Source organism: Diaphorina citri, unplaced genomic scaffold, assembly GCF_000475195.1.
Source record: "Diaphorina citri unplaced genomic scaffold, Diaci psyllid genome assembly version 1.1 scaffold174, whole genome shotgun sequence".
NCBI lineage: Eukaryota > Metazoa > Arthropoda > Insecta > Hemiptera > Psyllidae > Diaphorina > Diaphorina citri.
In genome coordinates this window covers 132,489-145,522 of record NW_007377611.1, presented here as the reverse complement: position 1 = coordinate 145,522, position 13,034 = coordinate 132,489, and the positions used below count along the sequence as shown (strand labels likewise).

Sequence of the window (13,034 nt, the reverse complement as noted above, 5' to 3'; positions counted from 1 at the left end):
ATACGAAGAAAAAACAAATAATAATAAAAATGTTTCACTTTGAGAAGTTGTTCATTCTCATCGATTATGAACAGAAAGATCTCTACCGGAGCAAAAACTTGAGTAACCAATGATTAACCACGATTATATCATACGGACTACTGGAAAGATCTGGTGCACTCATCTTCAATTACGAACAAGAAATAATTATATTTATTTCATAATAAATACGAAGAAAAAAACAAATAATAATAAAAATGTTTCCCAATAGCTAATCTCCTGATAACAAGGAAGCTCGAGAATTTAATTCCCATTGCTTTCTTTTTTTATAATTTTCTAATATTCATTCATGAGCTCATAACTAATTTTTGAATTACAAAACGTGCATACTCATTTTAGAGTTCATCCAATGTTTGAAGATCTGGATCTATGTATGTTTAATAAACATTGTTTACACTTGGTGACTAAATAAAAGTACACTAAGCACAAGGTTCCTCTAGCTCTAGCGTAACAAATTCTTCCCATTTCGACACATCTTGAAATATAGTACTGTTTTCAAAAACAAGCCCTAGATATTACTAGATATTACACTGATGATTATCTGCTCAATCAATCAGTAAGACTCATTTTCAAAACTCACTTTCGTTCAAAGTGCAATAGAAACAAATCCATTTATTGTTCAATAGCTAATCTCCTGATAACAAGGAAGCTCGAGAATTTAATTCCCATTGCTTTCTTTTTTTATAATTTTCTAATATTCATTCATGAACTCATAACTAATTTTTGAATTACAAAACGTGCATACTCATTTTAGAGTTCATCCAATCCAATGTTAGAAGATCTGGATCTATGTATGTTTAATAAACATTATTTACACTTGGTGACTATATCATCAAATAAGAGTACACTAAGCACAGGGTTCCTCTAGCTTCTCGTGGATACAGACCAGGATTCTCGTGGATACAGACCAATAAGTATCTCATCATTAGTGTGTACTCATCTCGAAATGATAAAAGAAATAAAAGTCCATAAAATTTTAGAAAAAGTAAACATTAAAGTTATCCCTTATCAGTCCTTTCAGATTACCCTAATTTTTTTTTATATATATGTTTTGGTCAACTGGGGACCACAAAATTCTCAACTACATTCAAGTTTGATTTTTCCTCTTCTGCCAGTAGATTTTCATTCTTGAAGAATGATCCACCTTTCTCTCTGCAGTCCACTTGCTGTTTGGTCTTGATGTTACTGTTGTAAGGGGTTTAAAAGAAATAATAATACATAATTTAAAAAAAAAATCGATTGTAAAATATATTCTGGATGAGTATCTAAAATATTTTTTTCTACGCTTCCTATACATCTATTTTCAGCTTGGAGGAGGTTGTGAGTTGGCTATGATGTGTGACATAATCTATGCTGGAGAGAAAGCCAAATTTGGTCAGCCAGAGATTATCATTGGTACCATGCCAGGAGCTGGTGGTACCCAGAGACTGACCAGAGCAGCAGGAAAATCAAATGCTATGGAAATATGCTTGACTGGCAACCAATTCACTGCACAAGAGGCCAAAGAAATGGGTAAGAGAAGAGAACTACTTTTTTATGTTCCCCCAAAGCAAGCAAGGTAGGTAAGTAAGTATGTACTTGGAAAAAATCGTCACTTGTGGTTTACTTCACTTAGATAAAAAGAAGTTATCTTGGGAGGCGATGTGAATTCCAGATCTCCGGAGTGGGGGAGCGACAGGTTAAATGCAAGAGGAAGAATACTAAGCGGTAGGTACATAGGTACTGATTTTCTTTAATCACGATCGAATAAACTAGGGGCTAAAAAATTCCCGGAGGGACGGGCCCTGCTTGTTTATGTTCCCCCAAAGCAAGCAAGGTAGGTAAGTAGGTATGTACTTGGAAAAAATTGTCACTTGTGGTTTACTTCACTTAGACGCTAAATACAATAGGGGAAAAATATGTTACTTTTATTTTTGTCAATAAAATCCTATCTTCTTAGTCATATTCATACATCATGCTACATTGCTACAAAATCAGAAGATTTGAGTTTAATAATTTAGGTGGTCAGTTTAATTATTTATATGGTCTTTCTTATAACTGTTTCAGGTGTAGTAAGTAAAATCTTCCCCTTCTTAGTCATATTCATACATCATGCTACATTGCTACAAAATCAGAAGATTTGAGTTTAATAATTTAGGTGGTCAGTTTAATTATTTAATATGGTCTGATATGTCTTTCATAAAACTGTTTCAGGTGTAGTAAGTAAAATCTTCCCTCCTGAGAAACTTCTGGAAGAAACAATCAAGTTGGCAGAGAGGATTGGTGAGCATTCCCCTCTGATTGTCACTCAAGTCAAGGAAGCTGTTAATATTGGTAAGTAGATTGAATAGACTGATTCCTTTTAAGAACAATCACTCTTCAAATTCTGTCATTTGGTAATATGGCTAGCACTGATGTCCATTCCTTCAGATGACACTGAAGGATTGAATCACAGGTAATTGAAAAATTGTTGCCAGCCTAGTTAGCTTGGTTGGTAGTGCGTCTGCCTTCCTTTTAAGAACAATCACTCTTCAAATTCTGTCATTTGGTAATATGGCTAGCACTGATGTCCATTCCTTCAGATGACACTGAAGGACTGAATCACAGGTAATTAAAAAATTGTTGCCAGCCTAGTTAGCTTGGTTGGTAGTGCGTCTGCCTTGTGAGCTTCTAATCATGTCAAATACACGACCTGGTGTTCCTGACACAACATGCTGTCCATAGTCCAGCTTACGTAAGTCTTCACTTAGATTTGTGCCTCCAATGCATGCATGACATTGAACGTTCATGAAATCTCCAAGAGCCAAAACAACCTTTGGGACATAAATCAAAGATAAATCAGTACCTTGAAGATAACTAATAATTTGAAAAATCACGGAAACGTATGTTCAATTTCCAGTCAAGAACACTAACACTCAACACGTTAGAATAGGAGTAGAATAGAAAATACCTTGTTAATACTGCATAGAACTGAAAAGTCCCTTTAACCCTGCAGTTTGAACACTGATTAAAAATGCCATAATTTGAAGTTCTGAAAATAATGTGCACATCCTAATCTTTCCTAACACAATCAACTTTTAGTAAGTATCTTGAAGTTTTTGTGGCATTTCTACTTTCTCTTAGGGGAAAAAGGTAAAAATAACAGGTGGTAATTCAATCTTCCATTGGTATTTTCTTGATATAGGTAGGTACTTACTTTCTGAATTTGAACTGCCAATTCTCTCGTAGGTGATAAACAGAGCACTTGTGTTTCTCGCAATTGTGTGTCCAAAGATTGAAGAATTGAAATGGAGAATGTTGCTGTTTTACCAGTACCAGATTGAGCCTGGGCTATAACATCACGACCCTTCACAATAGGTTTGATGGAACGTTGCTGGATGGCTGATGGTTTTTCAAATCCTGAAAAATGATAAATGTGGAAGTATTGAACTGAAGACCCAGTGGTTGAAGTATGTTGATCTATTTCAAAGCTTCAAAACACATCACTGTGATTTATTTATCCCTGAACTATTGCTTGCTACTGTGGCTTTTCCCAGCCCCACTAAATTTGGGTGGGGTAGATGTGAAGGTAGTTTGTAACCTGAAAAGAGGGTAAAACCCCAATTGTGAGAAGACCTTGAGTGTTAAGAAATGTAGAACCCCTAATAAACAAACAATACCCCTCTTCTGGTTTTGGTTATGTACCAGGTTGAGATAGGCAAAGGTGGTAAACTTGCCTTGTTTTTAAGTTACCACTCCCTTGACAAACTGTAGAAACACTATCCTGTCAGACCTAGTCCGAGCTCATCTCAACCCGGTACATAACCACAACCTCCAGCTCTAAATACTTACCGTAAGCATAAATGCCTCGCAGTAGATCTTCCCGGAGACCCATGTTGTCAAAGGTCGATACAACCTCGACATCTTCACTGGTTTCAAACTCAACATTGGACAAGTCTTCAGGAATCACCTTTTTGGTGATCCTTGAGCCACCAGCAGCCATGTTTCGTATGGAAAACTTCAACTGCTTTTAATGAAGGAAATGGAGTTCTAGGTTTATAGATCAGGCACTTCAACAGGTTTTTTGGTTTATAAATCTTCTCTTCCTCTAATAGAGTACTTTTTATTTTTTTAATTCACAACACTTATTTTATTCCAAAAACGCAGCAGGAGCTAAAGAAATACCTAAGAAAAATAGAAAATGCAGCAGGCAGAAACCTAAACGAAAAATAAAATTCTTCTCTTCCTCTAATAGAGTACTTTTTATTTTTTTAATTCACAACACTTATTTTATTCCAAAAACGCAGCAGGAGCTAAAGAAATAAGAAAAATAGAAAATGCAGCAGGCAGAAACCTAAACGAAAAATAAAAAAAGAAAAAAACAAACGATGGCAGTTCAATAAATAGTTCCTGAGTTGAGCACTTTAACCTGAAGCGCTGTAATACTTACCAAAAATTAGCCTTCTCATGTTAGAAACTTTAAAAAGAACAGTCGAAATTAAATATTGTTTAGGTATCCCGAAAGAAAAAAAACTAGTCTTTGAAAACTTCTAGATCAGAATTCAAGATTTTACAAAACTTCGAAACACAGGTATAATAACGCTTGCAGGGTTCAAAACAAACTAAACACTAATGGCTACTAGCTTGTTCTGATTCTGTTTAGATCAACCAGGAAGAAATGACCTTAAACCTGTGTCTGATTTCCATCATAATATCTCGGCGCGAAGAGCGGGGGAAAGTAGCTTAGGGGGGAAATCCTGTTTATTTTGAACCGGTCAATATACAAGAGGCGAAATACGAACAAAATACAAGACGCTAAATAGACACGGGGAATTTTGGTTCTAGGAAATAAAAAAATCCAAGAAAAGAGGATTTATAAATAGGTGAATCAAATCAAAATTATCAAAATGAAAGTAGAGGCAACTTAATTTTATCTAGACTTTCTAGGGAACATTAGTAATGAGTATATTTAACTAGTCACCTACTTCAAGATTCCTGGAAACTCTGGAACTACGAACATAAAGGTGTGTCCACACATAGTCGACCGGTCATTGATCGATGTCGACTCACACGTCCACACTGCCTCGATCGACGGGGTCGACTATGTGTGGACACAGCTTAAATATAATGTTGAAAATTTAAGAAATAAGGGGAAATAAGTCAACGGTAAAATATTAACTTCTCGCCCATCTGATGAGAGGCATACTACATACTACGACACAGACCACAAGCGTCTAATGTAGCAATTGTTTCATTGCTACAAAATAAAAACGGCGGTGAAACACTCATCTTTTTAAAAAAAAAAAAGTTCGGAAAATTAACTTTTACAAACCAACGTGCGTACATATTGAACATAGGTACATTGTTTATTATACACAGGTAGGTGTATATGGGTTCAATCTTATCTGCTCTTGTAAGCAACCTTCTGTAGCATAGTGATCCGTAGTGGCCCACTACTAGTGGGCATAACCCTGGCGCCTGGCCTAGCACATAATCTCTTCCTACAGGGTGTCCGGAGATTAATGGACAACTCGAAACATTAACGGGTGTTAGCTAACTTTTGTAGACAAATTTAAAAATAATCATAATGAAGTTTGGACATAACTCACCAAGGCCAGCCACTCACTATCAGGTAGACCTGACAGGTACACCCGATTAGGCCCGCCTGTAGGGTCTAACTGAAAGGGTGTGTGCTCATCAGGCGGACCTTTTCAGCCGTACCTGTCAGGCCTACCTGATAGTGACTGGCTGGCCTAAATTACTAAATTATTTTGTTATTTAACATTAACTGACACATTTAAAAATACTAATAATCAACTTTCTAATATGAGATTACAATATGATAATAACATAAGAAAAGATTTCAAACTAGTGCTTGGTTGTAATAGAAACTTTTTTTTTTATTTTTATTTTATATAGTAAGACCTACTGGTTAAATTGTGGTTCTTCTAGTATTTTTAAAACTACATGATAATTTAATACCAAGGTATACTTAAAAAAATTATAGGTACGGTATGTCTATCGTAATTTAAAGAGTAATAAAATTATTATTATTATCGATTTTTGTACTCCATCTTCAACTTGGACTTATTTATTTATTTGAATAAATAAAACTAACTCGGCGTAAAAACCCATGTTTTTCATTTGTATCAATAACGTTTCAAAAGGGATTTATTATGTACCGCGCTGTAATCGTTTTTAAACTGCCTAGAAAGAAAACAACAGGTGCCGAAGCGGGAAATATTCAAATTTTCAAAGTGACAGGTGATTACTTTGAAATTGAAAATGATAACGACCGATTCACTGGAAATCATTTTTTATCACTCCATCTATAGCTAGTGTCTACTACGAGCTTTAGTTCTATGTGACGAGGTTTACATTGCTCGATCCACGAGTTACCAAGAATACAATCCCAGGTCCTTATCAAAGTGACAGGTGATAGCTCAAAGTTCCTTATCATTGTTACTTTTTTATCATCTCGAAATAGGTACCGACTGATAAGACTATTTTCTAGCTAAGTAGTAGAGTTCATGGTTATAAATTGCTCTTTATTTTGTAGTTGAATTGTAAATTTCTCTCTATGATTATACTTTGAGCTCAAAACCAACCAATCCTGTTTCATTATCTAATCTCATTTACCTCTACCTCATACTTAGTCCTCTTATCACTAAAATTTTCCTTTTATTCACATTCGGTTATAACTTGTAGGTACCAGAAAAGACTAACATATTTTTAAATTCATTTAAGTATTCAATTTAATTGTTGCATTTCAATTTTGTAAAAATGAATAAAATCTTTATCAGTGCTCTTCAAACCTCAAAACATCTCTTCAATAATGGATCTTCAATTCAAGCTGCTCACTTGTACATCATCAAATATATGAGCACAGTTAGTAAGTACCTACATGTTTCCTTGTTCCTTCATTTTTTGTGCAGTCTTATTTTTAATTTAATCAGGAGTCACAGTATGTATGAAGTAAGTCAAGTAAGTTTTGTTACAGATCAATAATTAATTTAGTGTAGGTACTACAAGTTACCACTCAATTACAAAGAAATCAACAGTGTATTTGGGCTTTGTAAAGAGTACCTTCTAACTTACTCTATAGTGGGAATAACTCGTTGCTTTTTCCTGCCTATCACATGAGTGACAAACTTCTGTAGAGTGTTCACTCTGTGTGCATTATGCTTCCCCAACTTTTGGTATACATCTCTTTTTCCTTCAACTTTGATTAGATACATTGGTTCTTCCTCCTTAAGTTCAGTCTGAAAGGGAGAGGGAAAGTGATTAGTAGACAAGAAATTCAGTTTTGGAGGTACTTAAATAAACTTAATTTTTAAATTTGGAGGACTCCTTGAGTAACCTTAGGTCATCTGCCTAGAATTTAGAACCAACATCTGAGATGAATAATACCTATGTGAAAAAATTTCCTTAACATTTACTTACTTTTTTAGCAGTTACAGGAATTGTAGGCCAAGGTATAAATGCATTTCTGTCCACTTTTGATAGAAGTTCTATGTTGAATATAATTTGAAACAGTACTGCTAGTGGTTTATACAGGTTCCAAGGCTGATGAGGTCCAGCTATAAGTTTCTGATATGTGCTAGGAGTGATAAATAAGTACATCAATGGTCTACCATAGGATAGAAGACCATCCTGATTTGTGAAATTTCTGAGAAGGTATCTGAGGAAATCCTGGTTGGTCAGAGTAGCTATCAACTGAAAAATACATTCATCTTCCCAGTTTTTCTTTTCAATATAGTCAAATGTGAGATCAGGTTTTCTCTTTGTTGCATTGTATTTAGGAATTTGTACCATATCATTGTTGAAAATTTTTACTTTGTCCTTTGAACCAAGTTTCTGTAACAAAGAGAATCAGTAAATTACACAGGTTATGTTTATGCCCTGTTTACTGGAAGGATCAGGCTATTTGGGCTCTTATCACCTGTTGCTGGTGGCTGAATGGGGGGTTATAAAAGCTATTCTAGTGTACCTACCTAACTTTTCTTCTTCTTTTAGAGTTTGAAAACATCCTTGTGGACAAAGTAGGAAAGAACAAAAATGTTGGACTTGTCCAACTGAACAGACCCAAATCTTTGAATGCTCTGTGTGATGCTTTGGTATCTGAAGTGGCTGCTGCAGTACAACAATTTGACCAGGATAGTAGTGTGGCAGCCATTGTTCTCACCGGCAATGAAAAGGCTTTTGCAGCTGGAGCAGACATCAAGGAAATGCTCAATCAAACGTATGCTGCCAATGTGAAGACTGGTCTGCTGGAACACTGGGATAACATTACGAAAGCTAAGAAACCTGTCATTGCTGCTGTCAATGGTTACGCAGTGAGTATTCATAACTTTACATCAATTGTCTATTTAATTGTCATCCAGGGTGTCTACATGAAAGCGAATGTCATCTGATAACACTGGGATAACATTACGAAAGCTAAGAAACCTGTCATTGCTGCTGTCAATGGTTACGCAGTGAGTATTCATAACTTTACATCAATAAAATTGTCTATTTAATTGTCATCCAGGGTGTCTACATGAAAGCGAATGTCATCTGATACCCTAACGAAAAGAAATAAAAGTCCATAAAATTTTAGAAAAAGTAAACATTAAAGTTATCCCTTATCAGTCCTTTCAGATTACCCTAATTTGAACCAAGTTTCTGTAACAAAGAGAATCAGTAAATTACACAGGTTATGTTTATGCCCTGTTTACTGGAAGGATCAGGCTTTTTTTTATGTAAAGTAAAATCTGAGAGATATAATATTTCTCTCCTATGGTCACTTGGACAAACATAATGTAACTATGCAACAAAATTATAACATAGAAAACTTACCAAAAGATTTTGATAGAAGAAAGGATCTGGCTCGTGTAAATTCAGTTTGGTAATTTTCATATTCAAGAGATGATCAGTCAACAGACCAAGACCAGGGCGACACTCTATGACTTCAGCTTTACATTGGTGTATGTGTGGCTTCAATAGTTTAGCTACCATTGCTGGAATCAATAGAAAATTTTATTCACAAAATAAGTAATCTGTCCTTCCCCCTCTAAAGTTAGTAAAGTTGGTTCTGAGGTGGTTTTCTTATAGAGTGTTTTTGATTTATTACACCACTTGATTTTAGAAGTGTTACCACACTCAAGCACTAAGTAGTTGAAGAAAAAAAAAACTCACCTGCTGTTTGAGAATTTGCCAAGTAGAGAGTTTTGATACTTTTTCTTTTTGTTAAATATGTTTCGGGTACAGATTTAATGTCAAGACTAGGATTGTGACTGGTTAAATATTTCACAAGGTCTTTGCATACAGAATCCCTGGTTTTTCTCTTGCTAGTTTTGAATGATGAATTTTCTTCACTTGTTACATTTTGTGTAGTTGCTTCTACTGTACTATAATGTTGACTTTGAAATGATTTTAGATACTGAATGACAGATCTTGTGAGATAAAATGATTGGTTGTACACCTTGGTTTTAATCATTATTTTAACTAAAGGTGATTAGGTGATCAAAAAGATTTCCTCATGGATTGGTGAGCATTCCCCTCTGATTGTCACTCAAGTCAAGGAAGCTGTTAATATTGGTAAGTAGATTGAATAGACTGATTCCTTTTAAGAACAATCACTCTTCAAATTCTGTCATTTGGTAATATGGCTAGCACTGATGTCCATTCCTTCAGATGACACTGAAGGATTGAATCACAGGTAATTGAAAAATTGTTGCCAGCCTAGTTAGCTTGGTTGGTAGTGCGTCTGCCTTGTGAGCGCTAGGCCGCTGGTTCGATTCCCGCCGAGGGCGGATTTTATCCTGAATGGATAATTTTCGTTCTCGGAACAGCTAGCTTTCTCCTATCCTGTCTTTATTCTCTCTTCGAATTTGGGATGATAATACCTTAGCTCATGCAACTTTTAATGACCCAATTTTTTGTTTCAGCCTTTGAGACTACACTGCAACAGGGACTCAAGTTTGAAAAGAAATCATTCTATGCAACATTTGCCACGGTAAGTTTATGTTTAGAATCCCCTCCTCAAATACACAAGAGTTATAATTTGAGGTTTCTGATCATAAATGTCTTGTGCATAAAAAAAGACATTGTGTGTCAAACTTCAGAAACTTGATTTTGAACATCAACAAATATAATATGGACCTACGCGCACAGTGGAATTCTCAAACGTTTTTTATTACTCTCCCAAACTCCCCACTAATCTTGGCATACTTTGATTTACTTTACAGGCTGACAGGAAAGAAGGCATGTCTGCTTTTGTAGAGAAAAGGTCACCCAATTTTTCGAACAGTTAAAACTAAGAAGATTTACGGCACAGATATAATTAAAAACGATAGAAATATGGATTAAAATGAAAAATCACACAGCGACCATGCTGATCTGAATGTGTTTTTGTACAAATAATAGTACAAAATAGAAGAGCATGATTTAATCTGTGGTTGGTAATAGAAAAAGAGCTGAGAATAAGTAATTGATCGAAAAGTAATAATATTTATAGGTCAGTAATGTATTTTTTATTAAACACCTTCACAATGCCTTATATTACAACATTCTGGTATATACCAAGGCAGAATGAAACATCAATACATTTAGTAGGTACAGGCCAAAAAAATTATGTACATAGTAGTAGTTGTAAACAGAAAGAAATATAATACACAGAGAAAATAGAAAGTAAAAATCCAATAATAGGCAAAATATACCTAGGCCAGTGTAATGGTGTTTTATTATCTACATAAATTTATTAGAAAAACTTCATTATTTTTCAAGATGGCTAATGAAACACCTCTTTAATAAGATCTAGATTAAGTACTACAGTGACTCAAACATAGATTAGATAAGTGATTTATTTATTAAAAGTGTTTTGAGACACTGGTTTAGTAAGTGTAGCCAGAGAGCCACGTTCACCTGCAAGGGCAGCTTTGATCTGCTCCATATGGACACCTATACAATTTTCAAATACAGACTGATTGTTGGGACTGAGCTTCTTGTAAATATCTGACATGGTTTTGTTGAGTACTTCTACTTCATAAGCACTACGGCTGGAGTGACTTAGAGTTTTAATTTGAAGCACAAGAGCAGTAAGGTCTGTTATGAGAGACACAACGGGCTGATCATCCACTATTTTGTTTCCATTTTTCTTATTGACTGTGTCAACAATTTCTTGAGCTGCAATGTAGGTTTCTTGTTGTAAATCAGAAGGAGATAGAGCATACAGCTGTGAAGACATATTTTCACTTGTGACACTTAATTTCTTCAAATTGACACTGAGAGATGCAAGCACTGTGTTGACATCTTTGTTTATTTTTTCCAATCGCAAGATATGACCAGCATATTTCTTTTGGAAAGCTCTGTCATATGGCTCCCCATACAACTGTCTTCTTTCTGCCTCACTGTTCATATCTCTTATCTGGTAAACTTCCGTCTTCTTGAATTTCAGTAATTTTTTGAATCTTACAACTTGTTCCAACAGCTCCACAGGATATTCCCCTAGCATACCTTCAAGTTCTTTATCGATATGATTGGCATCCATAGCTTCAGGTTCAGGCTTGCCTGTCCTATTAGTATGATCATTAGGAACACTAGCAAAGAACATTTGAAGGAAGCTTTGTCTATTCAGAGTTTCAGGTGTGTCATTAGATAAAACTTCATAGTCTGGAATAGACTGTGTGCCAAGTCCTTGTCTATCAAAAGTTATTCTGTAAGTGTTGTTAGATGTATCATAGGCATCTACTACACCAGTAAATAACCCATCCTGAGGAGACCTTACTCTAGCAGTCACTTTTGTACCAACAACCAACTGAATTGGAATTTCTGATGGAATGTCTTTGACAGTTGTTTGATCACCACATTTACCTTGCTGTAGGTATCGAATAACATTTCTTCTTCTTTCAAGATTGATCCTTTCTTCTGTGAAAAAGCTAGATGAGCATCTTCTTGGCTTCCCTACCATTCTACGAACCATACTCCATTCAGTTCTAGAGAAAACATATTTTTTGAGTTGAGGAAAAGATTCTTTCATGCAGGTAATGAAATCATTGTCATTGAAAAGAGGTCTATCAATGTTGCTGTAGAAAAACTCGTAACATACAAATCTGTAGGCTTTAGGAAGTTTCAACAAGTTTCTCAGTTTCATTCCAACTCTTTGACCAAGGTTTCTATCTGGGGAACTACACCTTACCCTAGATTTCTTTGATCCTTTCAGTTTTGAATCATTGAATTTCTCAGGTGTTTCTGTTAAGGTACTCTGTAGCTTAGAAGATGATGAAAACTTCACCAGAGATGTAGGTGTTTTCTTTTTCTTAGAATTTGGTGTTGCTTTTTTGGTAGGAGTTTTGTTTGGTGTTTTGTTAACACGGGGACTAGTTGCTCCAGCATTGAACATATCATCAAAGATGTACCTGTTTTTCTTGATAGTTCTCCTTGGCATTCCTCTCCTATTGAGACTTTCTGCTTCTGGATCTACATCATCTTCCGGTTCCATTTTAATGATCACTTCCTCCTTTACTTTACTCAAATCAGGCTCAAGACCTACCTCTTCCTCTCTTAAGCCTTCTTCAATGATTTCTTGATGCTGAATAGGTGGATCTTCTTCCATCATGAAAGTTAGTACTGATCTCTGTGGTAATATTTATTGAACACAAAACTAGTTCACTACTTAGTAGGTAAATTTTTCTTTAGTTTAATTTATAAAAAATCAACGAAAGAAAGCCAAGAGTTTATCCAAAACTACATTTTTATTTTTTTTTTTAAATTCAAATCAAAAGTTGAAAACAAATTCAAACTTGACGTCCCAGGTGTGGTAATATTTATTGAACACAAAACTAGTTCACTACTTAGTAGGTAAATTTTTCTTTAGTTTAATTTATAAAAAATCAACGAAAGATTAAGACAAGAGTTTATCCAAATCCAAAACTACATTTTTTTTTTTTTTAAATTCAAATCAAAAGTTGAAATTTGAAAACAAATTCAAACTTGACGTCCCAGAATGCCTTTCTACTCAAGTATATGGAAGTCAGTGGATTCTCTATAGAGTGAAG

The 13,034-nt window shown here is 35.0% G+C and overlaps 3 protein-coding genes and 1 long non-coding RNA gene across 4 annotated transcripts; 2 read left to right on the top strand and 2 right to left on the bottom strand.

Annotated features, from left to right (window-relative positions):
* Window positions 1-1,323: 1,323 nt before the first annotated feature.
* LOC103505438 (probable enoyl-CoA hydratase, mitochondrial) lies at window positions 1,324-2,375 on the top strand. The gene is made up of 2 exons (XM_026820778.1): window positions 1,324-1,551; window positions 2,233-2,375. Exons 1-2 carry the CDS (start codon window positions 1,371-1,373, stop codon window positions 2,358-2,360), a joined length of 309 nt encoding a protein of 102 aa, XP_026676579.1. The 5' UTR covers window positions 1,324-1,370; the 3' UTR covers window positions 2,361-2,375.
* A 32-nt stretch (window positions 2,376-2,407) lies between these two features.
* LOC103505436 lies at window positions 2,408-12,743 on the bottom strand. The gene is made up of 9 exons (XM_017442416.2): window positions 10,844-12,743; window positions 9,175-9,418; window positions 8,836-8,996; window positions 7,441-7,854; window positions 7,096-7,259; window positions 3,850-4,028; window positions 3,215-3,417; window positions 2,678-2,831; window positions 2,408-2,454 (listed from the first exon to the last, which is right to left on the bottom strand). The coding sequence occupies exons 1-9, from the start codon at window positions 12,593-12,595 to the stop codon at window positions 2,408-2,410; spliced, it is 3,318 nt and encodes a 1,105-aa protein (XP_017297905.1). The 5' UTR covers window positions 12,596-12,743.
* On the bottom strand, window positions 7,078-9,519 carry LOC103505437 (dimethyladenosine transferase 2, mitochondrial). The gene is made up of 4 exons (XM_008469767.2): window positions 9,175-9,519; window positions 8,836-8,996; window positions 7,441-7,854; window positions 7,078-7,259 (listed from the first exon to the last, which is right to left on the bottom strand). The coding sequence occupies exons 1-4, from the start codon at window positions 9,473-9,475 to the stop codon at window positions 7,092-7,094; spliced, it is 1,044 nt and encodes a 347-aa protein (XP_008467989.1). The 5' UTR covers window positions 9,476-9,519; the 3' UTR covers window positions 7,078-7,091.
* On the top strand, window positions 9,519-9,995 carry LOC113465868. The gene is made up of 2 exons (XR_003390444.1): window positions 9,519-9,576; window positions 9,927-9,995. It is a non-coding gene; the product is annotated as an uncharacterized LOC113465868 (long non-coding RNA).
* Window positions 12,744-13,034: the final 291 nt, after the last annotated feature.